Genomic DNA, 24,048 nt, shown 5'->3' with positions numbered 1-24,048 from the left:
TATATTTGCCGTTTTCAGTAGTGAGCTGCTCTTATTGTTAATACTATACAGTACATACATACACTTGGTTTGTGTCTGTAACAGATGGTGTGCATTTATAGGACTTGTAAAAGTTACCGTTTTTTTCACTTTTATTCTCTCAGTCATGACCACGATACATATTACGGCCCCCACCCTGACGCTGATAGTTTTTATTTGAAACTGGGAGTAACTGTAGATGTGAGTGGTGTTTTGAGGTAATGGAACTGGAATTTCTCTCATCTGGATGGATAAAAGCAGACACACAAACGCTGGCGAATCTGCCTTCTTAATATCTCACCGTCACTTGATTTTTTTGTATTTGGTTTTATTGAGTGTCCCTGCTCACACTGAATTAGTATGTACGCTAAAATGTATGCCGTCTGTTACAGACACAAACTAATTATATGTGTGTAACGTATAATATTAAAAATAAGAGCAGCTCACTAATGAAAATGACAAAAATTTGAGGCAGTCGGGATCGAACCAGGGACTCTTGATTACAAGTCAGCATATCTTACCACTACACCACAGAATGTTGTGTTTTTCTTGAACCTTTTGTGAAAGTGTTTATTTGATCTTTGGACTTCAGGCTTCATACATTATATATAGTTTATGTCTACATTTTGTCATTTACTACTAAAATATGAAAAACGTTTCTGTTTTAAAAATGTGTTTACACAGATTATTGTAGAAACACAACACACGTGAAATGCATGTGTTCCAAATAACGATCTATTATTTCCACTCTAAAACTCCAACATTTCACTCCCAAATAATCAATCAAGGCATGAGCTTGGAGAAGTTTGTGCATGTTCTAAGTCAGTGGGGGGACGGAATAGTAGGCTGCTTGCTGCTTGTCTTTATCTGCACATTTACAGGACAAAAGACGCTGGCGGAGAGGTGCAAACGGATTTAAGGTGGGCTGGATCTATGAGTTTTTTCGTAGGCTCTAGTAATTATAGTGTTAATGACACTTTACGGTTCTTTATTTGTTTGTGTTGTTCCTCATAGGGCCATTGCTTGACAAAGAACCATTTCATTCTGAGAAGTTGTTTTTTTCTGCTTCCTAATATGTAGAAAAAAACACATAAATCTTTAATGTATAGTAGGTTAGCTAGCAGGACACTAACAGATTAAGAAAATTTTAACTTACCTCAAGTCACTCTACATATGCAACAAGGGTCCTTTTAAAATCAGGACCCATTGGTATTTCACAGATCTTATGTCTACTATTCATGGATGTTTACTGTACGGAGCCTGTTATGGATCTAAATAAATAAAAGTTCTTTTTGGAACCTTCATATGGATGTATGTTTTAGGAACCAAAAATATTTACACGTATGGCATCACTCACAAGAACCACTCTGTCACCTTCATTTTTAAGAGGGTACCATAAGTAAAAATTGAGCCTGAAAGCTTTTGTACACTTGTTAACAATGTTCAGGGTATTTGTGAAGTCTGTATTGTTAATCTCCAACATGAAGATGACAGACATCAAGGCAAGTTGAACGGTATATAATGTCTTGGACTGTCTCGTAAGGACTTGATAAGGATATGACAGGCAGGCACTGGAAGTGATTTCAAGGGTGGTAAAGCTGCCAGTCTTCCAGTCTGCAGAGGGAGGAGGAGATAAGGGCTTAGTCAACAGTGCCCTCTTGTGTTCTGGTGGGAACTTACAATTATCCAAGCTTTTAAGCTGCCCTTAATGCACATGCATGTGTATTCAGCAGGGGTGCTAGCTCCCTTGTTGGAATGAGTTCTTTTTTAATTTCAGCGTGTTACATAACTCGAAACTATATAGATATAATATAAAAAGGCGATACCCCTCCCTTAGTGATACGGCGGTAAGAAATCACATAGGAGAAATAACTTAGCTTTCTTTAATGATGGTTTATGCTGCATAACAGGCGAGGAAGCCATGACAAAAACCCAGTTTGGGAGTGGGAGCCCGATGTGTAGAGTCTGCCATTTTCATTGCTGCATTGGAAGGATTTTCCAGATTGGATGATGTTATCTCTCTTCCATCAGTCGGCTTCAAAGGTGTACCGGGCAATGTAACAAGGCTTTATACTCTTTCTTTATGTGCAGGTTCCCACTTCGGTGAATCATGCCATTCCCAAACAAGGCACAGAGGATACAGTTTCATGCTGACTTTGACACATAGAAATGCCCATTTTGCAGTTGTCCCTGTCTTGTCTTTTAATGCTTGCCTAGCAGTTCTTATATGGTGAACTCCTGTGTGCTAAATCTGGCCTTGTGTTAGCTGTACATGTGAGTAGAAAGAAAAGTGTCAGTCAGTCATTATCAAACCTGCTATATCCTAGCACAGGGTCTGCTGGAGCCAATTCCAGCAGGAACATATCCCCAAGCAGGGCACACACACTAGGAACAATTTAGGATTGCCAATGCAACTTACCTGAAGGTCTTTGGACTGTGGAAGGAAACTGGAGCACCCATAGGAAACCCACACAGTCTCGGGGAGAACATGCAAACTCCACACAGGGAGGACCCGGGGAGTGAACCCAGGTCTCCCAACTGTGAGTCAGCAGCGCTACCCACTGCACCACCATGCCACCCCAGAAAGAAAAGTGGATTTATAAAATGTTTTTGTACAGAGCACAGTGACATATTAAACTTGTATACTTTTTAGAGCGTGTGACAAAGTGGCTATATTCAGTAAGTTTGAAGTATTTTTCTCACAGGTTTGGACCCTAGCCCTGACCTCCATTTTGAAATGCAACAATATGCTTTGTACTTTTAAAAACTTATAAAATGTTTTTCATGTGACAAATGAATATATACAGTGATTGTGAAGAAAGCTGCTAGATCTGTTTTGTGTATGATATTATGAAAATAAGAATACTATTTAACAATGACTTAAAGTACTATTCATTATGGATGGAGCTTTAAAGAAGAAAGCATAACTGAGTGATACAAATAAGTGAGATACAATTGTGGAACTTCAATTTCCCAATGTGGAGCAGTACCATGCATAGTATCCTCGAAGCACTTAAGTCACCAGTTGTCTGGCGATTCCATGATCAAAAAACACAAAGCCAAATTGATTGTTGTTTCTGAACTACTATCTTTGCAATAAAATGTATATGTATTATCATGTTGAACTTGTACCCTTCTTGACGAGTTTTGTCCTATCCAGGTTGTGTTCTTGCTTTGTACATGACTAAAATTTGTAAAACTCCTCAACTAGTGTAAGCAGTCTGAAATGCAAATGAAGAGAAGAATACAAAACTGCAATATGTCCTGAGCTATAAATAGCACTTGATGCCATGATTTAAAATACAGAATCAGACATTCAATTTCAGTTGCACATAACTTCAAAGAAGGTCTCAGGTTAAGTTTGCTATATTCTTTAATGGTTTAACATGACAGTACGCTAATACCTCAGATTAATGTCTACTTTACATTCTGATATTCAGTTCTGCTGCATAAGATCCATTACGCAGCAGTTGCTACCATCAGCATTGATTGTACAAATGTCAGTAACATAGAAAACCTTGCAAGATAACACCATTAGTGTGACATTGTTGTAAGTGTCACTGAAATTCAAATTAATTTGGATTACTGTTTCAATAAGCTAAAGTGATTCCTGATGTCTTATTTCTGACCTTTAGAACTTCACAACATTAAATATATTTCACATTAGTGTCTGAACAAGGTCTCTTGGCTTCTGCAAGGTAGTACCCTTGGTTATAAAGAGCACAAAGGAAAAAATGAGAAGAACACTTTCTGATGACTTGGCAGCTTTGGGATCTTTTCTTTCCAGAGTTAGGGCCTTACTAGAATTTAACTGCCAAATTGTTATATTTATAGGCAGAAAATATTTTTCTAATAAGATTCCATGTTATAATATTTAAAGAAGTGGAAAGTAGACCATTTTTGTTGTTTATACACACAAAAGCATTTAGATGTGATTACACAATGGGGGGTCTTTAATCTTGAAATCATGAAAATAAAAATTAAGTGTCACTATGGACTTGTCACTGTCCCTATCTAGACAGCGGATAGCTAAGGCTGAATTAACATTTAGAAATATCTCAAAATGAACTTTACCGTTAAAGTTATCTGGAACTTTTTTTTAAATACTTCAAAATACTGTATGTTTCTTTACATTTTAAGGATATCAAATAACTGCCTGTGCATTTCAACATATATTAAATACATTTTAAGATATCTCAAATTGACCTTTCATGCATTTTAAGACATCTGAAATGCATTTCAAGATATCACTTCCTGTTAAATTTGCTACTCTTTCAGTTGGACTTCCTGTTTATTGTAAGATGCTTTGTAATACAATAAAATACAATAATCTCATTTTTCTATACTGCACTTCACTGATTGCAGAGTGCTATGAACAAATGCATCTGAGATATTCGTCAAAAGAAGGAAATTATTTTGAGATTTCTTGAAATGCATTTCATATATCTCAAAATGGACAGGAAGCTATTTTGAGATACTGTACATGGAATTATATTTGCAAAATCATAAATGATATTGTAGCTAACTGAAAATGGTACTCCAATACCTTGAAGTACTGTTTTTATAAGATATTTTAAAATGCATTTGAGATATCTATCCATCCATTATCCAACACGCTATATCCTAACTACAGGGTCACATGGGTCTGCTGGAGCCAATCCCAGCCCACTAGGGACAATTTAGAATTGCCAATGCCACCTAACCGACATGTCTTTGGACTGTGGGAGGAAACCCATGCAGACACGGGGAGAACATGCAAACTCCACACAGGGAGGACCCGGGAAGCGAACCCGGGTCTCCTAACTGGGAGGCAGCAGCGCTACCCACTGCCCCACCATGTCATCCTATTTGAGATATCTTGAAATAAAATTCAAGATATCTTGAAATACATTTTTAGATATCTGAAATCATCCAGAGGCACATTTTAAGATATCATGAAATGCATGAGAGATATCTAAAAATGTATTTAAATATCTGAAACATGAGTCTGAAATACATTTTACAATATCTTAATTATATTTCCTGTGCCTAATAATGTCATCCAGACCATCTGAATATCTGAAATGCATTTCAAGTTTTTTCAAAATAACATCCTGCTCATTTTGAGAATCACAAATTCACTTCAGGATACTTTAAATAAACAGGACACCTCATTGAAAGCATAGGCAATTTTACAGGATGTCATTTTGAGAACTCTTGAATTGCTTTTCAGATATTTCAAAATGCCTACGGACATAGCTTAAGATATCTCAAAATGCATTTGAAACATTTCAAAATACATGGTAGCTTATTCCAGTATATCTTGTGGGCCAAACTGAGATTCCACCTTCCAGGGACTGCCTTTTTTATGACTTCCGAGTTGGAAGGGGTGGAGTCAACTCTTGGTGCTGTGGGCGGGGCTAGGCATGCTCCTTGGGCGCCTTCTCGAAAAGGGGACAGAGTGCCAGTGCCCCCTCTTTTCTCCCTTAGTGGTATCTCTTACCTCATTAGAGCCAGGAAGGTGGTCCCATGTGTGTCACCTTTTCTGATAATTTTTATTAAAGAAAGTAAAGGCTGTTGCATTGTGAATTTCCTTAAGGAAGTTTATTTGTTTTTCAAATACATGTAAAACAGACAATGAGACATTATTAATACAGCAGAATATCAACAGGCAAGAATGAAAAATATCTAATTTAGTAGCATGTACCAAAAATGGGTTTCTAAGGAGGAAATTGCTTAGAGTAAATGCCTTCACTTGCTGAGGCACTCAGAGACCAGGATGGTCCATTTCATCTGTGTGAAGCCACTTAATATTTTCATTAGCAGATTATCCAACTTGCTAACCCTTTTCTGAACCCATTTTTTTATTTCAGCTGCATGATGCAAGTTAGGAACCTGTGTTAGACTGGACACTAGTTCATCAAAAGGTATGCTGACACCAGGCCAACATACCAATCACTTAGACTACATTTACATGGTCGGTGTCTGTCAACCCAGCTCCTTCCTCACTGCACTTTCTTCCCTTCTTTGCAAAGTGCAAAAAGACACAAGGAATTTGACTATTTAATTGAAACTGAAACACCTATTTGTAATACTTCCAGCATCAATGAGTATCACTTGACTCTTTCCAAAAGAGCTTGCACTTTCTGTTCACTGTATTGTTATCATGTCATAAAGACAGATAGCTTTTGCAAAGGACTGTCTAAATGCATTACATGTGTTAATAAATACAGCACATTTTATAATAAAAAGACACAAAGGTAAAGAATAAAGCATGTGGCTCCCACCAGGAAAGCCCTGCTTATTCGTCTCTAGGAAGGAAAAGTTGTAAAGGACTAGGCTTAACTAGCGGTGGGCTGGCGCCCTGCCCAGGGTTTGTTTCCTGCCTTGCGCCCTGTGTTGGCAGGGATTGGCTCCAGCAGACCCCCGTGACCCTGTTGTTAGGATATAGCGGGTTGGATAATGGATGGATGGATGGAATAGGCTTAACAACACCAGTGTCGCTGTTGCCTGTATTCTTTGATTCTCAACATGAGATTGTCGCCACATTCGGTGTGTCAGGGAATTTTATTGTGGAAAAAGTGAAACACACCGACATCCAGCCACATGCATTTCTCCACCTTTGTCATTCTTGCATTCTGTATCCTCTTTATGATGCTCATCTATCTAGCACCAGTAGTTAGACATGGACCCATGGTTGCATGAATTTCTTCATATTTTATTTTCTTGACCACATTTAGAAGTGGGAAAAGAGGAAGAGGAAGAAGAAGATGCTCTGACATTTCTTTCCCCACACTTAAGACTCAGCACATAGTTCTGCTCTTCTTCTTCTTCTTCCTCATGTCATGAGGCTCTGCAATTTGCTTGATGCTCAGCAGATGTCTCTGGTCTTCTTTTTCTTTCCACCACTTCACTTCTTTTGCCTATCACTTTGCCATAAGAAACTCACTAGTGTAGGTAATTTTGCCAAGGTTGCAGCCTTGTCATTTTTTGCATGCTATCAATTTTCATTGATTATTGGTGTAATTTTTTAGATCAACCAGTAAAATTAGCAAGTAAATATCAATTTAGTAGTTTTGTAACATGACTATTTTTTTAATATAAAACAGGGGGAATCAAGGTGTTCTGGGCTTTATTTAGATTTATTGAGAAACTAAAGTAGAAATGGCTTTGTTAATGATGATAATCTTAGATAACAGAGTATACAGTATGTTTTGAGAAAGAGAGGGAAGTCGGGAGCATGCGCTGATAGCACGATGGGCCACCTAGATTGGGACCTGAGTGCAGCGGGTGACACGTCAGCACCACACTGGAAAAATGTGGGGTATTTTTACTGTGGCTGGAGTGCCAATCCCAAAATTTAGAGGACCTGTTTGCAGGGCTGGATGCAGATTAATGTAATACCCAGGATGAAGTATGTTTTGATACAATAAAAAAATATTAAAGTGAAAAATGAACAGAAACATTGGTGACTTGTGCCAACAATTCTAGTCCCTCGGACACTCACAGAACATTCAGTCCATCCGTTCATTTCCTGAAACCATTTTTCTAGTTCCAGGGTAACACAACATGTCCTTGAATCAAATATGTAGTAGGTTTCATGCAAATATAAGTAAAATCTTAATGTAACATTTTCAAATCTGCTCAATTTACTTCATGGTCTTGAAGAGCCAGAGACTGTCCCAGGAGCACTAGGAACAAATCAAGGACCAAACCTGAATGGAATAGCAGAACCCACTCACACCCACACCCAATCTTACACGCTGCCAATTTTAAACGAGCAGTTAACCTAACCTGGCTGTCTGTGGGGTTTAGGAGAAAAAACAGAATACCAGGAGAAAATCACACTCAGATGGCAACCATATGTAGGAATCTGAAAGTAGGTACTGTAAATGGAGTCTGATCTGTCTGTTCTTTAATGTCAACAAAATAGTTCACACTGAAACTTGCTAAGCTTGTAAAACTTCTGTGATCAGTGTTGAAAGCCAACCACTAACTTCTAGAATGATTGGAGTTTCTAATATTTGGCATTAGGGGATACAATTTGATTGTGTACTCTTACATTACAGCTGATTACATAGCAGTTATTACATTTCTGGAACCAAATAACTCTTAATAAAATTGAAGCAATCATTTTCTACTGCCATAGCGTTACAAAACTCTTAAATATAAAAGTAAACTCTTAATACTACCATTTTTTACAAATAGCTGAGTATGTTTTTTGTTTTATTTTTCCAGCATCTCCACCTTGCCAGTAAGAAACATGAAACATTATTAATTTCTAGATGCAGAGGAAATAAGCAATATATTCTTCAATCAAACAGTCTTCAAAATTATTGGCTGTTTTGCTATATAGATTTCACAATAACTGGAAAATTACTGTCAGAAAGTTATTTTGTCATTGAGTCCTGTGATAACATTTCACTGAGCCTATAAATACCGAAGGCAACTCTTGAATCAGCACTTCTACGGCACTTTTTAAGTGACAGTTTAGCATTGTATCAGCAGATTTTTGAAGCACCAGCACATTCCCCTAGCTCTGTGAAAAAATGTGTATGTTGTATGACAAATGATGTAATTCTATTACCAAAACACTGTAGAAGTCATGAAACTCCTTTGACGGTGCGAGTTAATGATGATTGCGACTGTGGGGATTCTCCTGCAGTCTGATTAAGCAGTCATATTAAGTGTCTCTCAAAATTTAGGAAAGCATCACAATCATGCAATTCTGAATAAGCACAGAAAATGAACACAATTTAAGTCCTTCAAATCAAGCAATGCAATAAGCATTGGCCTCTTTATTTCCATCTTACTATAAAAATAAGGTTAAAAAAATAATTTACACATTTCCCTTAACTTTTATTTCATTGCAGACAGTATGAACAGAAGATAATTCATATTTTTTTTGGTCAACATCATTTGATTTGTAAATAAACATCCATTCTTGCCATTCAGGCTTGCAACACATTCCAAAAAAAGTTGGGAAGGGGGCAATTCAGGGGTAGTAATGAGGTATAATAACTAAATAATGATGGGATTTGAAACTGGTGATGTTAACAGGTGATTGCAATCATGATTTGGTACAAAAGCAGCATCGAGGAAAGGCCTAGTCCTTTAGGAGCAAAGATGGGCAGAGGATCGCCAGTTTCCCACCAAGTGCGGGCAAAAATCTTTGAAATGATGAAGAAAAACGTTTCTCAAAGACAGATAGGAAGAGATTTGGGCATTTCCACCTCTACAGTGCATAACATAGTGAAAAGAATTAGGGAATCTGGAGAAATTACCGTGCGCAAAGGCCAAGGGCGCAAGCCTAAACTGAATGGCCATGATCTCTGAGCTCTCAGATGGCACTGCATTAAAAACCGTCATTCATCAATAAATGATATAACTGCGTGGGCTCAGGACTACTTCAGGAAGTCACTCTCAAGCACTACAGTACGTAGTTACATTAGGAAATGCCAGCTAAAACTGTTCTGTGCCAAAAGGAAGCCCTACATAAATAGTGTCCAGAAACGCTGTCGACTTCTCTGGGCTTGGAGGCATCTGGGATGGTCCATTGTGCAGTGGAAACGTGTATTATGGTCAGAAAAATCGGTTTTTCACATCTTTTTTGGAAGAAATGGACGCCATGTACTGCGGACCAAAGAGGAAAAGGATCATCCAGACTGTTACCAGATACAAGTCCAAAAGCCAGGGTCTATCATGGTATGGGGTTGTGTCAGTGCCTTCGTCAAAGGTAACTTGCACTTCTGCAATGGCACCATCAATGCTGAGAAGTATATCTCAGTTTTGGAGGAACAAATGCTGCCTTCAAGACGACGTCTTTTCCAGGGACACCCATGCTTATTTCAGCAAGACAATGCCAAACCACATACTGCGCGCATAACAAAGGCATGGCTGCGTAAGAAGAGGGTGCGGATGCTTGACTGGCCTGCCTGCAGCCCTGATTTGTCTCCTATAGAGAATGTTTGCCGCATTTTCAAACGAAAAATGCGTCAACGAAGACCCCGTACTGTTGCGTACCTAAAACGTTGTTTGCAGGAAGAATGGGACAAACTAACACCTGCAACACTTAGTCACTTGATTTCTTCAATGCCTAAACGTCTTTTAAGTGTTGTTAAAAGACAGGGGAAGTGTACAAAGTGGTAAATGCTGTACTGTCCCAACTTTTTTTGAAATGTGTTGCAAGCCTGAATGGCAAGAATGGATATTTATTTACAAATCAAATGATGTTGACAAAAAAAACATGAATTATTTTCTGTTCATACTGTCTGCAATGAAATAAAATTTAAGGAGAATTTATAACTTGCTTTTTTCTTTTTTTATTCACATTTTCCACACTGTCCCAACTTTTTCTGATTTGGGATTGTAGAAGAAGTTAAACTAGAGAAGATCATGTGGCTCATATAGACTCATTCTCCATGTTTTCAGTAGAAAACATCATCCTGATGTTCCTCTACATCTTTAATCATTCCAAGGACACACAGTGGTCAAAATGACTGCAGTTATTTTTATTTAAAAATAAAGAACACAAGACAAGATCCCACAAGGAGTGATCTCAAAAAGACAATGCAAAATGATATAATACTGTATAAAGGAATAACCAGCAGAAGAGCAACACAATCGAGACCTTACAAGTGCCAGCCAGGGGTTGCATAGATTATACTTCAGAGCACTTCATCTATCAATTTGTACACTTCCTATGTGTGCGAAAAATTCTGGAATGTATCACCAAAAACTCCATAATAAACAGCAGTGCAGATTACTAAATGTATCTACAGTGAAGCAGCAGATTATTATTATTTTTATTTGCTGTATACAACATAATGTAATCCCCGTGTGGTCAGTGATAAACTACTGTAATAAAGTTTTGGTTTTTTTTTAGGACATATAATTCCATTGGAAGTTGTAGTTGTTTGTGATATTGTGGACCAGAGATGTCATAAACATGTCCATGATTGGTAGTCTTTCCTATTGTGACCTCGGGTTTATCATTTTGTTCAGCAGAGACTGTTAGCTCCACAGATGGGAAATGCAGCATGGCAACAAATTTAACAACAATAAAAAGTAATCATGACAAAAATAGTAATTTTAGATTTATTAAATTGCATTAAAGAATCATTGAGCATACAATCCACAATGAGGCTCCGCTGGGAGACCACCAAGTAAATGTAATAGAGAATGATGCAGCAGTTAGCTGTGGTGGTCTCGGTGCTGTGATGGTTATTTTATTCACATGTTGTTAAAGCCTGCAAAAATTTGGAGAAGTACCAGCGTTGAGCAGGTTGGCGAGTCTGGTGCTCCAGTGGGTCTGAGATTCTGTAGTTGTGAGGTCCCAATGCCATCATGTCATAATTTATTTTTTGCTAGGAGTTTCAATTCCATACACTCATAAAAATAATGATTTTTTACTGGATTTTCTTGTTCCTTGTTGAACCATTGCTTGACAAAGAACCATTTCTTTCCCAGAAGGGTCATTTGCATATGAAATTCCATCCATTAATCCATCCATCCATTATCCAACCTGCTATATCCTAATTACAGGGTCACGGGGGTCTGCTGGCAACACAGTGCGCAAGGCAGGAAACAAACCCTGGGCAGGGCGCCAGACCACCGCAGCATATGAAATTCACTCCTTGCAACTTGAAAAGGTTCCTAATACACGGAAAAAACAGAAATCTTTAATGTGTAGCAGGCAACCTAGAACAATACTAATAAATCAAGATATCCTCACGCCTGGACAAACTGGTGAGGAAGGCAAGCTCTATTGTAGGCACGGAGCTGGAGAGTTTGACATCCGTGGCAGAGTGACAGGCACTGAGCAGGCTCCTGTCAATAATGGAAAATCCACTGAACAGGATCATCTCCAGACAGAGGAGCAGCTTCAGCGACAGACTGAGGAGATTATTCCTCCTTCACACTATGCGACTCTTCAATTTCACCCGGGGGGATAAACGTAACGTTAATATTATACAAAATTATTGTCTGTCTGTTATACCTTTATTGTTATCACTCTTTAATTTAATATTGTTGTTTATCAGTATGCTGCTGCTGGAGTATGTGAATTTCTATCTATCTATCTATCTATCTATCTATCTATCTATCTATCTATCTATCTATCTATCTAGTCTGTGTTATTATATGCAGCAAAAGTACTTCTAAAATCATGAACTTATTAATAATTCATAAATTTATTGTCATCTATTCATAGTTATTTTTGGAACGTGTAATAAATCAAAATAAAGGTTCCTTTGGGGGTCAAAAATGGTTACCCTTTGGCATTGACACAAAAAAGACATTTTCCCCTTTTATTTGCAAGAGTGTATGCTAGAAATAGTCAGGTAATAAGAAAACGTCCTTCTTTAAAATGTTCCACAGTGGTAGCCTAGTTTATCTCTGTTGGTAAAGTATTCCACATTTTTGTACATAACAGAATGCGAATGCTGTAAATTAATTTCTCAACATCTGAACTAGTGTGGTGCCGAGGTGTCACCCGTTGCAGGGCTGCATTCGGGTCCTAATCTGGATCCTGAGTTGGTTTGTCGTGTGGTGGTTGCGGCAATGCACTGTATCAGTGTGTGTTCCTAACCTTTAGAATGTTATAAGGGTGACTAACTTTTGCAAAAAAATGCAATCCTAGTAATATGATTAAATTCAAAGTTTAGGTCAGATACCATCTTATTTTTCTTTACTTCTACCTTGACTTTTAATGCGTTGATCAAGCTTATTTCTAAGAGCTTCACTATCTCCATTTTACCAACCACTAAGGTTTCTGTTTTCCCTTGTTTAGCTTGAGAAAATTACTACTAACCCATCCAGAAATAAAGTAATAAATTGGACGAGTCCAGAGTGTTAGGGTCAACTGGGGCTATAGATATGTAAAGCTGTATCTCATCTACTTGGGTGTGGTAGTTCATCTTCTGTTTCAATATAATCCAGCCTAATGGAAGCATTCAGATTGAAAAAAGCGGCAGGTCCAAAATAGATCCTTGTGATACGCGCCATACAATATCATGGAACTTTGACCTACAAACATCACAACTAACAAAGAATTTTCTACCTGTTAAATAAGTTTGACACAACCAGGGAGACCCATCCATCATCTATGGTAGTTTATATGAATGCTGTGGTCTGTGGTATCAAATGCTGCAATTAGGTCTAAGAGAACAAGAACGATGGGTATCGAAATTAACCTGCAAGTCATTTACTATATTAACCAGTGCATTTTCTGTACTATGATTCATTCCTAAACCTGACTGAAACCTGTAATAGAACATTTGTTCAAGTATTCATTCAGCTGCTGAAAAACTGCTTTTTCTGGAATTTAACTTAATAAAGGCAGGTTAGAAATAAGTCTAAAGATGTCAAAGACAGGGAATTAAAGATTACTTTTCTGGAACAAGTGTTTTAGCAGCTTCATCCTCAAGGCAATCTGCATAGACCCTAACACAGGGGTCTCCAACTCTTGTCCTGGAGAGCTACTGCGGCTGCAGGTTTTCATTCTAACCCTTTTCTTAATTAGTGACCAGGTTTTGCTGCTTTGTCTTAATTTTAATTGATGCACAACTTAGGACTCAGGCCCCTTAATTATTTCTTTTTTTCTTAATTAGCAAATAAACAATATTAAGACACAAAATGAACTAACACATAAACAACAACCTGTTTCCGTCACACAATAACTGAAAATAAAGAAAGGTAAAGGCCACAGTAATGTTGATCTGCTCAGGTCCACAAAACATTTTGACTCTTCTTCTTTTTTCGGCTACTCTCATTAGGGGTCGCCACAGCGGATCATCTCCTTCCATATCTTTCTGTCCTCTGTATCTTGTTCTGTTATGTCCATCACCTGCATGTCCTCTCTCACCACATCCATAAACCTTCTCTTAGGCCTTCCTCTTTTTCTCTTGCCTGGCAGCTCTATCCTTAACCACAAAACATTTTGACAGCGCTCTTAAAAAAGAAAATCAACAGTTGTGGAAATGTCTGCCCTGGCAGAATGAGCACCATGGAATTAAAAAATGGTTAATTAGCAACGAGAATTAAGAAGCTGAATGAAGTAAAGTTGGTTGGAGCTTGAGGCCCCAACTTAGTTGGTCATCTGTTGGTTCACTTCATATCAAATTTATGTTTAGGTGCCGTTTAAGGGAAAAAGAATCAATTTAGCGGTCAGTCTCACAAAAAGTAAATTAAAATAGATGGAAATAGTTAATTAGCAGCAAAAACTGGTCACTGATTAAGAAATCAGTTAGAATGAAACCTTTCAGCCACAGTAGCTCTCCAGGACTGAAGTTGGAGACCTATGCCCTAACAACTAATGATAAATTAACTCACAATCTGACTAGCTCAGGAAGTGTTAAGCCATATATAAGTAGAGTCTTAGCGGTCAGTTGTGAAGAGACAGTGCAGAGTGTGAGGAGCTCAGAGTCTAGTGATGTTGTATAGACATGATACCCTATTTGCATTTTAAAACAGGGTTTCCCAATATAGCTGTTATTGAACCTTTGAAGTTTAAAGAGGTCTTCTAATGTTGAGTGGTTTAGCTAGTGGCTGTGTATAGCCTGATTATTTTTTTTCTTCTCTTTTTGGTATAATAGAGAATCTGGTCCTTGCCCTATTTAAGAATATTTTTGATTACCATTATTTTTGGATTTCTTCTTTCTACTGACTGTTTTCCCCATAACATATTCTTCTTTTAGACCTCCTGGATGTTTTTTAACTATATATTTTTTTCGGTACCATCTGACTTAGTGCCTCTGGTTTGTTTTGGTACTTGTGATCAGTTCACATACTGACTCCTAGAAAGACGCATAGGTGAAGGCCTGACTCTGTGGGCGATGACATCAAGTACACAATCAGTTAGTAAAGAGTGTTCATAAAGTATGCAGTTTTTAAAATTGCGTGGGATTTTTTTGTTTGAGGTTTGTCAGCACTGTTCCTATCATTTTCGTTACCTATTATCACTCCACTTAGAAGACCATTTGTCATTTTTCCATTTAGTAGCCATGGACCAGTTCAGTTTCAAGCAACGCATTTTTATTGTGAAAACTCATTACAAAAACGGGGAGTGCTACGTAGAGACTGCCCGTAAACTTTGCACGATCTTTGGACGTGACAATGCCCCTACCACAACAACAATTTCGAGGTTGGTACAGAAATTCGAAGAATCTGGGTCAGTTGCAACCAGAAAATTGCCAGTCGAAACCATAACGTTCGAATACAACAAAACATTGCGGTAGTGCAAGACAGTGTGAATGTGAGCCCCGTGAAGTCGCTTCGCTGTCGTTCACAACAGCTGGGTATGTCACCATCTTCGGTGTATTGAATACTGAAAAAAAATCTTCATATGCACCCCTACAAGATTCAGTTGACACAAGAGCTGAAACCAGCAGATCATTCAAAACAGCAAAGATTCGCCTATTGGATTTTGGAACAAGAGGATGACAATTTTTCAAAAAGAATAATCTTCAGTGACGAGGTACATTTCCATCTCTAGGGGGGTGTCAACAAACAAAATTGCCGCATTTGCGGTGATGAAAACTCTAGAATGGTCCAAGAGCATGAAATGCATCCCCTACGAGCCATGGTTTGGTGTGGTTTTTGGGCAGGAGGTGTGATTGGCCTCTTCTTTTTTGAAGATGATGATGGAAATTCATCCATCCATCCATCCATCCATCCATCATTCCTCTTCCGCTTATCCGAGGTCGGGTCGCGGGGGCAGCAGCTTGAGCAGAGAGGCCCAGACTTCCCTCTCCCCAGTCACTTCTTCCAGCTCTTCCGGGAGAATCCCGGGGCGTTCCCATGCCAGCCGGGAGACATAGTCCCTCCAGCGTGTCCTGGGTCTTCCCCGGGGCCTCCTCCCGGTTGGACGTGCCCAGAACACCTCACCAGGGAGGCGTCCAGGAGGCATCCTGATCAGATGCCCGAGCCACCTCATCTGACTCCTGTCGATGCGGAGGAGTAGCGGCTCTACTCTGAGCCCCTCCCGGATGACTGAGCTTCTCACCCTATCTTTAAGGGAAAGCCCAGACACCCTGCGGAGGAAACTCATTTCAGCTGCTTGTATTCGCGATCTCGTTCTTTCGGTCACTACCCATAGCTCATGACCATAGGTGAGGGTAGGAGCGTAGATCGACTGGTAAATTGAGAGCTTTGCCTTACGGCTCAGCTCCTTTTTCACCACGACAGACCAATACAGAGCCCGCATCACTGCGGATGCCGCACCGATCTGCCTGTCGATCTCACGCTCCATTCTTCCCTCACTCGTGAACAAGACCCCGAGATACTTGAACTCCTCCACTTGGGGCAGGATCTCTCCCCCAACCCTGAGAGGGCACTCCACCCTTTTCCGGCTGAGGACCATGCTCTCGGATTTAGAGGTGCTGATTCTCATCCCAGCCGCTTCACACTCAGCTGCGAACCGATCCAGAGAGAATTTGGAAATTCAGTTACTGTAAATGGCAACTGTTAACGGGACATGATCACTAACTTTTTGTGGCCTGCTCTGGAAGAATTGGAGGATGACGGAATTGATGAAATGTGGTTTCAGCATACGTCCCGGGAGACAATCACCTTGCTTTGTGAAAAATTCCCTGAGCGTCTAATCTCGCTTCACGGCGGCGACCATGTGATCTCACACCTTGTGACTTCTTTTTATGGGGATATGTGAAGTAACAAATTTACATGAACAAACCTCAAATGACTTCCAAACTGAAGAGGGAAATTCAACGGGTATTCGGCGAAATCGACAGGGACGTCTGCGAAAGAGTTATCATTAATTTCAACGATTGGATGACTGCCTGCAGAGAAAGTGAAGGTGGACATACGCTCGATATCATTTTTCATTATTAAATCAAAGTATATGTTGAATGAAGCTGAATAAAAATTTTTAATTTTGCTTCAATTTTGGCTGAATTATTGCATTTTTAAAAACTGCGTACTTTATGAAATACCCTCTACATTGGCACATTACAAAAAATCTGCTGAGAATGGTCAAGGACATAAGTGTAAAATTTTAGTGGAGGAATTATCCTACAGAGTTGAACTCCATAGAATAATAATTATGAATTCTAAGTATGTCTTTAATTTCTTATAGGTTACATATGTCCTAATTTATTCAGTTTTTGTTTTCCATACAGCAATACTAAAATGCCATTGATCTGTTTACATTTATTTCTGCAAATGTTAGCCTGCCATTTACTGTACATGTTCATTTCAGTGTACATTTTTAATGTTTCTTGTGAATGGTCATGCGCTCATTATTTCAGTTTGTCTTCTATATTCCTATCACTGATCAGCCAAAATGCCTGAAATCACCATGATATTGAATTCTCACTTTGTTTTCATTCTTTTGTAGCAATGATGAAAAGTGATGAGAAACAATGAAGAGAAATTTAACAAAAGTTTTGTTTTATTTAATATAATTTTCTTGTTAAGATGATATTATCTAATGCTTTAGTTCATTTACCATCAGTCAATTGGCTCTATTGTATTTGTAACAGTAAGTGTCACGGAAAGGCTAACTTAAATATAAATGTTCTGCAGCAAATAGTCATGAAGACCCTAATAAAGTTGGTACTTCCAGCCTAGTACCTTAGTTTAGGTCATGTGTTTTTGGTCTCATACCTTTAAATATCAACACATACATTTAGAAAAATAAAAATACATTTACTGTGTCAGTAGGCCCTGTTTTGATTGTTTATTTCATATATTTTGCTTTTCACAGTTTTTGTTTGTCATGTGAGATGATTGTACTGACAGCATAAAACCTGGTGACACCCTCTCCTTCAGGTCCAGATTTCTAGATTGTTCTTAAGACACGTTCTGGTGCATTATTATTCAGTGTTGTTTTAGGAAGTTGGGATTCTTACACGTTTTAACAATGATTTTGGTTAAAGCATATTCGCTTCGATATTTTGATTTCTAACCTTTGGTTTTGATCTTGGTTCATTTTTTACTTTGTTTTCTCTCATTTGGTCGTACAGTTTTGTTTTCTGTTGTTACATTCTGGTAGAACATTGGTATGGAATTCAAGAATATGCTTTTTACAATACAGTATATGTGAATATCATAAAAGTAAAAGGCAATTGTTAAATCATGGGGAAGTGGTGGCATAGGAAAATATTTTCATTTGAAGTCTTTTATTTTTTTGTTATCATTGGTGCCCTGCAACCTTGTTCTGGATAAGCAGGTTTGAAAGATAGATGGAGGATTCTGTTACAGCATCTACTGTATATTCACTAATGTGGCTGAACAAAGGGATATGTAAGAAGGTCCCTGTTTGTTGCATTACTTACAGAACTACCAAGATAACAGGCACACAGCTACTGTATGTACAGAAGATTTTATGACTGACATGCAGAACATTTTAAAATAAAAGCTGTCTCATACAATTATCATGTATCATTCCATGTCTCAAACAGCACTACTTGCAATGGAAAGATCTAAAAGAATAATTTAATTTAGGAGGCATAGTTTAAAACCAGGAATCACTCAGACATTTATTAATGACCTCAATTAGTTAAGCATGTGGCACAATTGCTAAACCATTGGATATTTCAGTATCTTAGAGTTATTAAGAGTATGTCTTTTCTTTCTCTGTTTTTAATTGGGAAGGTTAAAGTGGAAATAATAGTGCTGTGTGTTTTCCTGTTTGTAATTTACTCATTCTAATGAGACCTTTAAAATCAGTAAAAAAAAAAAAAAAAATAGTAGTGTTAACTGAATCATTATAGCATATTGTGGAGTGCTGGAATAGATCCTCTGCTCTTTACATGGCTCTTGTTGGTGCCCGCTATTCTTAAAAGAACTCCTCGCCTTTGCCTTACTAGATGGAATTCTGTTTGAATCTTTGTAGGCTTGCCATTTTTACAGGCACCCCTGCTGCTGGAATCCCAGCTCATGCTATGGGTGACTCATTCCTGACTGATGCAACTTGTCAGCACCATTACATAGCCCTCCCTTTGAAGTCGCCAGTGACTTCTTGTAACGACGGGGTGGTCTTTGTTTGTGCTGTGGTCATGAGGCTGGTGACAAAAGCACATCAGCAGAGGTCTTGAGTGCTTTGCTGTCAAGTGGTGCAGCAGGGATGTTGAATGCTGTGTTGTCAGATCTGTCATGAAGTGTAGTGCAGTGCAGCAGAGATGTTAGACCCTGTACATCTATGCGGTGATCTGTCGATTACAACAGACAAACCTCCTTGGGTGAAGTTGCAGTTGTAGCTCTCTGCTCTTTTCCTTCAGTGAACTGACACTGCAAACACTGCAATCGCCATCGGCGCACCCAGTCTAATGTACTTTATCAAGTGGACCTGCAGAGATAGCAGCTGCCTTCCTCTCTGTACTGATGTTGCAGAAGGCAATTAAGATCTTGAAGCTCAGCCTCACAACTCTCCAGTAACTCCTCTGAAGAACCAAGCAGGTCCATTGTGGTCTCTATGGTACCCTGTGCTTAGCTAAATCAGATGGTATGTCTTGTCCTCATCCCATGTCTGACACCAATGTAGCACCATTACCTACTGCCAAAATGGACACTGTGCTCTTTACATGGCTCACTATCCTTAAAAAGATGGTTCATCTTTGCCATACTAGATGGAATTCTGATTACAACTTTGCTGGTTTGCTGTTTTTATAGGTGCACCTTCTGCTGTAATGCCAGTTTATAGTATAGGTTACTCATCCCTGACTGATTCAACTTGTCAGCACCATCAAAATACGTAAAAAGGGTGAGTTCAAGTACGTCAGGAGGTACATAAAGCACCCCTGTTCCTGCTCCTATGATGCCACCGTTATTCATGCTCTCATTATGTTTTTCAGTAACTCATAGTTAAATATAATGCAGAATGTCTTCTAGTGGCTAGTACATCTTTAAAATTTAAACTTGACCCTTAGCAATCTGGTCAACCTGCCTGTTCTCCATTTGAAAAATAGCATATTAACAATTGTAGCATATCTTAAACATTGTCTTAGGTAAAGATGTCTACCAAATAACATGCATTTATATGAATAATTAATTATTGGTATTTTTATGTTTTAGGTCCTCCAGTAACAGTGGGGATGAGCATCAACATTGCCAGCATCGATGCAATATCTGAAGTAAACATGGTAAGCAGACACTGATAATATTAAAGTTCTTAGAATACCTTTCGTTAGCTGAAATTGACAAAGAAGAGACCTCAGGCGGATTTTTGCAGCAAAACTAAAACTTCATAATCTGGTCATGTGTGTTGGATCTCTGGCTTTGGTGACTGAATTCACAACTGATTTAGACTTGGTCTCAGGTCAAAGCCTTCCCTAACAACACGTAACCCTCACTTGATAGTAATGGGAAATATGAAATAGACCCAATGTGTTCCTGTATATAGTGTAAAATGTTCATTTTGAAAATATGGTCTGCTGCCATATTTCATCTTTTTACTGTGTCTTAAAATAATATTCTAAATACTATAAGATTATTCATTTGCATGCAGTTTATCATGTGTGCGTTCGATGGATAGACTGTGAAAGAGGTGCACTGTTTTTCAGGTGTGAGCTGTGATCAATGCCTAATACTATCCACAGATAGGCAGCCAATTTGCTAGAATGGCATCTCCCCTCTCTCTACTGCGAGACATATTTAAAATATTTTAAAGATGATGCATAGTGATATTAAATGTAAATTAGAATCTGGCACCATACAAGATTGGTGGGACAATGGCCTTTGAGACCCAGCTCTGCTGGATGCATTATTTGTGTGTTAATGTATTTGTCTTGGAGGCAGAGCTGGCATGCAAGTGATTGCCCAAAAGCGTGTGTAGTCTTATTGAGCTGCTGGTGACTGATGCTATAATTTACGCAATTCATTGATTTCTTCATTCAAATATTACTGTTGACAGGGCAAAGCCTGGCTTGATTTGCAGCAACTCTCTTGCATTTTTTTTTATTTTGCCAGAAGTGGAAGAAATTGCTTAGAATATTGTAATACCCTCAATGCACATAATAAAATCTATTTATTACTCGGTTTCTTGACTGTCTAATGCTTTACTGGTCAATCACAGTTGTCATTTCATTTTTTATTATATGTCTGTACCTTAAAATACTTAGACTTCCCAAGAGTTTTATATTGCAAATTTAATTAATAATTGACTCTTAACACCTGGAGCAATCTCTCTTGGGCAAAGTTTCAATATTCATTTATTCATGTATTGATTTAGTCATTTAACATTTTAAATACAAAAATAAGGAATTCACAACAAAAGAATACTATAATGTACTGTGAATTTCCACAATGCATAGCCAACACAGAGAGTAATATAATTATTTCTGATATTATGATAAGAAGCACCACTGGGGAGCAGCAACAGCCAAATATTATTAAGCCACAAAAGTAAAAATTAACAAAATTTTGGTTTTTAGTATTAAAATGCAAAAGGAAGGGAAAAACAAATTACAAAAACAATCAAATAAATTGTTAAAACAGGAAAGTAAAACCAGACTGCCTCACTTTCTTTTTCTGCCTAGTATTGTGAATCACCTTGAAAGCTAGCTAGCCATAGAGTTAAACAAGAGAGTTTAACCTGGAAATAGCAGAAGGTTAGGATGCCATAAGGACAAAGATACAAATGTGAAAACTAAAAATCTAAAGTTGAGAATTCCTAAAGCTAATGCCTCAATCTAACTAGAAATTGGTATGGCCTAACCATAACACATTTGGAAAATGTAATATAGGCTGTTTTTAGAATTACCCCAAAACTAGGATGTCTATACTACTGCACCACCATCTTCAGTACTTTTCAGGAGATGGCATTATATAATATGTTATAACAACCTACACAGTAACTATAAAGAAAATGTCCAAGACAATGAATAAAAACCACACACAATGGCTGCACCTAAGATAAGAATGCAACTGTCAGAATGATGATGTGATGGTGTCAGAAACATTAATCTTAAATAATATTAAGAAAATTAAACAATATGCACGCCGCAATTAAAAGAATAGATTATACGCAACAAAGACGCAGATTCATAACACCTGATAGGGTGGTTTTCCTGATATCTTACTTCCTACTGCCACAGAAAAGTTCTTCCTTTCACCTCAGTTGAAAATCTTGCTTCATTTCCAACCCCTTTGTAACTCCATCAGTCTTATCTATTAAATCAAGACTCATCTGGATTCTGGTAATGAGTGGCTTGTACATGTCACCAGAGAATAAAAACTATTGTATCAATTCAAAAATGGAAAGTCCATTAATCCTGATCAAAAAATAAAAGTTAAATTCTCTAAAAATGAAAGATCTTTTCCCTAATAAAAATGGCTACTCAAACGAAAATGTCTTGACTGCTGCACCACTATCTTATACACTAGTAATGTAATGATATCACATGTCACGTCACTGTTGAACGCGTGGTCACAACAGACACAAAAGTTGCCCACAAAATACCCTAGGTCTGAAAATTGCATGTGAGATGGGGACGCAGTGATGCCACTGTCATACCATTATATTGATAAAGTAAATAAACAAGAAATTAATTATGCAAAATGAATAAAATTAACACAAATGACAGCACAGCAAAAATTCATATAAATGGCACTATCAAGCCACCCACTGAGAGTCCTTTCCTGTGACCCTAGGGTATACTGTAGACATTACTTCCATAAACACTGTCTTGAGACTGTGCCCGGTCCTGCCCATATAACCCAGTCTGCTGGCACTGAGATGAGAAGCTGCTCTGCTATTGTCAGAGTAATTTATCCTGTATTTCTCTTTCACTGTCCAATGACACCCTGAGTCACCCATGCCCCAGCAATCGTTCACCAATCAGGCAACCCTCTACAAAATCTGAATACTCATTTTAAATGTTATTATATATTTTTCCTGATTCTACGGGTATCATCTCGGTTTCCAGTATGAAGAGCATATTATGAAACTTACATGTCAAATAAGCAAATCAATGAATCAGCCTTTAATTGACTTCTATGCACTTCATTGAGGGTTTTATAGCTTTCTTTTGCCTCCACCTAATTTCATTAATTGAATTTCTAGCCAAGATAATGCCCCAAGGAAGTGGAAAGTTCTCATGAGTTTCTTGTATCTGAAGACGGTCAAATTTTCACTGCACAAGCATTTGATATAAATTGAGAAATAATGCCATTGTATGGATTTTATACTGAAATATTTTCATTTAAATATATCAACAGGTATTTTGCTTAATAGCTGGATACATCCCTGAAAACAACAGTGTTTTCTACCACTCTGTCAAATGAAATTATTTCCACTTCAGTAAAACTCTAGGATTAAAATAATTAGGCAAATACAACATTAATAAATTATGCTTAACAATGAAAGCAATTAGAATTTGCAAAACTACTCTCAAATAGCATTTATAAGTATAAATAACAACATAAATTAATCTGCACTACCAGGTTTTAACCAGTTGCTTCTTGAATCAATAATAGATAGATTTATAATTGATGGATAGAAATTTATTTGTCCCCGGGGGAGATTAGGCCTTTTACAGAAGCTCTTTAAATATGTATATATACTGTCACAAAAATGAATTGTAGACATCAAAGGTTTGGAGAAAATAGGTTGTGTTGTTCACAGGTCAGAGTCCAAAACAGAACTGATTTAGGTATGTCAAAATGCCAGCTTTATAGACGGAGAAGTGATGCCATTGGGACCGGAAGTAACTTTGAACCTCAACCAGGGTAGAAACGCTGCCTGAAACATGACAAGATGTTACACAGACAGCAACAGGAAACATCTTTGCAAAAAAGCTAATACTTCTGCCAAATATCGCAATAATTATTTTTTTTTGAACTGGCAGGCATTGTAACACAATAGTGCATGTCTTTTTTTTTAATAACACAGGTATTATTACTATAATAAAATAAGTATTTAGTAACTTGTTGCTTTAAAAGGTAATCTGACTACGTAATGCATATTACTTTTAACGTGTTACATCCAGTGCTGCCTAACACACACCTTCTACGCGAGATAATTGGATTCAGTGAAAAATGTTTTTTTAGAATAAAATGTGCTTGTTTTTTAATGATAAGTTAGGTTCGTTTTAT

General features: G+C 37.9%; 1 protein-coding gene across 2 annotated transcripts in view; it reads left to right on the top strand.

Moving 5' to 3' along the window:
* Nucleotides 1-24,048, top strand: part of gabrb4 (gamma-aminobutyric acid type A receptor subunit beta4) — a 360,165-nt gene that overhangs the window by 154,268 nt on the left and 181,849 nt on the right. For both annotated transcript variants that reach the window (XM_039766518.1, XM_039766517.1), the window contains exon 3: nucleotides 20,029-20,096. In XM_039766518.1, coding sequence (XP_039622452.1) covers nucleotides 20,029-20,096 — 68 coding nt within the window. The remainder of the gene's footprint in view (nucleotides 1-20,028; nucleotides 20,097-24,048) is intronic.

The sequence above is a fragment of the Polypterus senegalus genome, chromosome 10, assembly GCF_016835505.1.
Source record: "Polypterus senegalus isolate Bchr_013 chromosome 10, ASM1683550v1, whole genome shotgun sequence".
Lineage (NCBI taxonomy): Eukaryota > Metazoa > Chordata > Cladistia > Polypteriformes > Polypteridae > Polypterus > Polypterus senegalus.
This window is presented reverse-complemented; position numbering and strand designations above follow the sequence as displayed.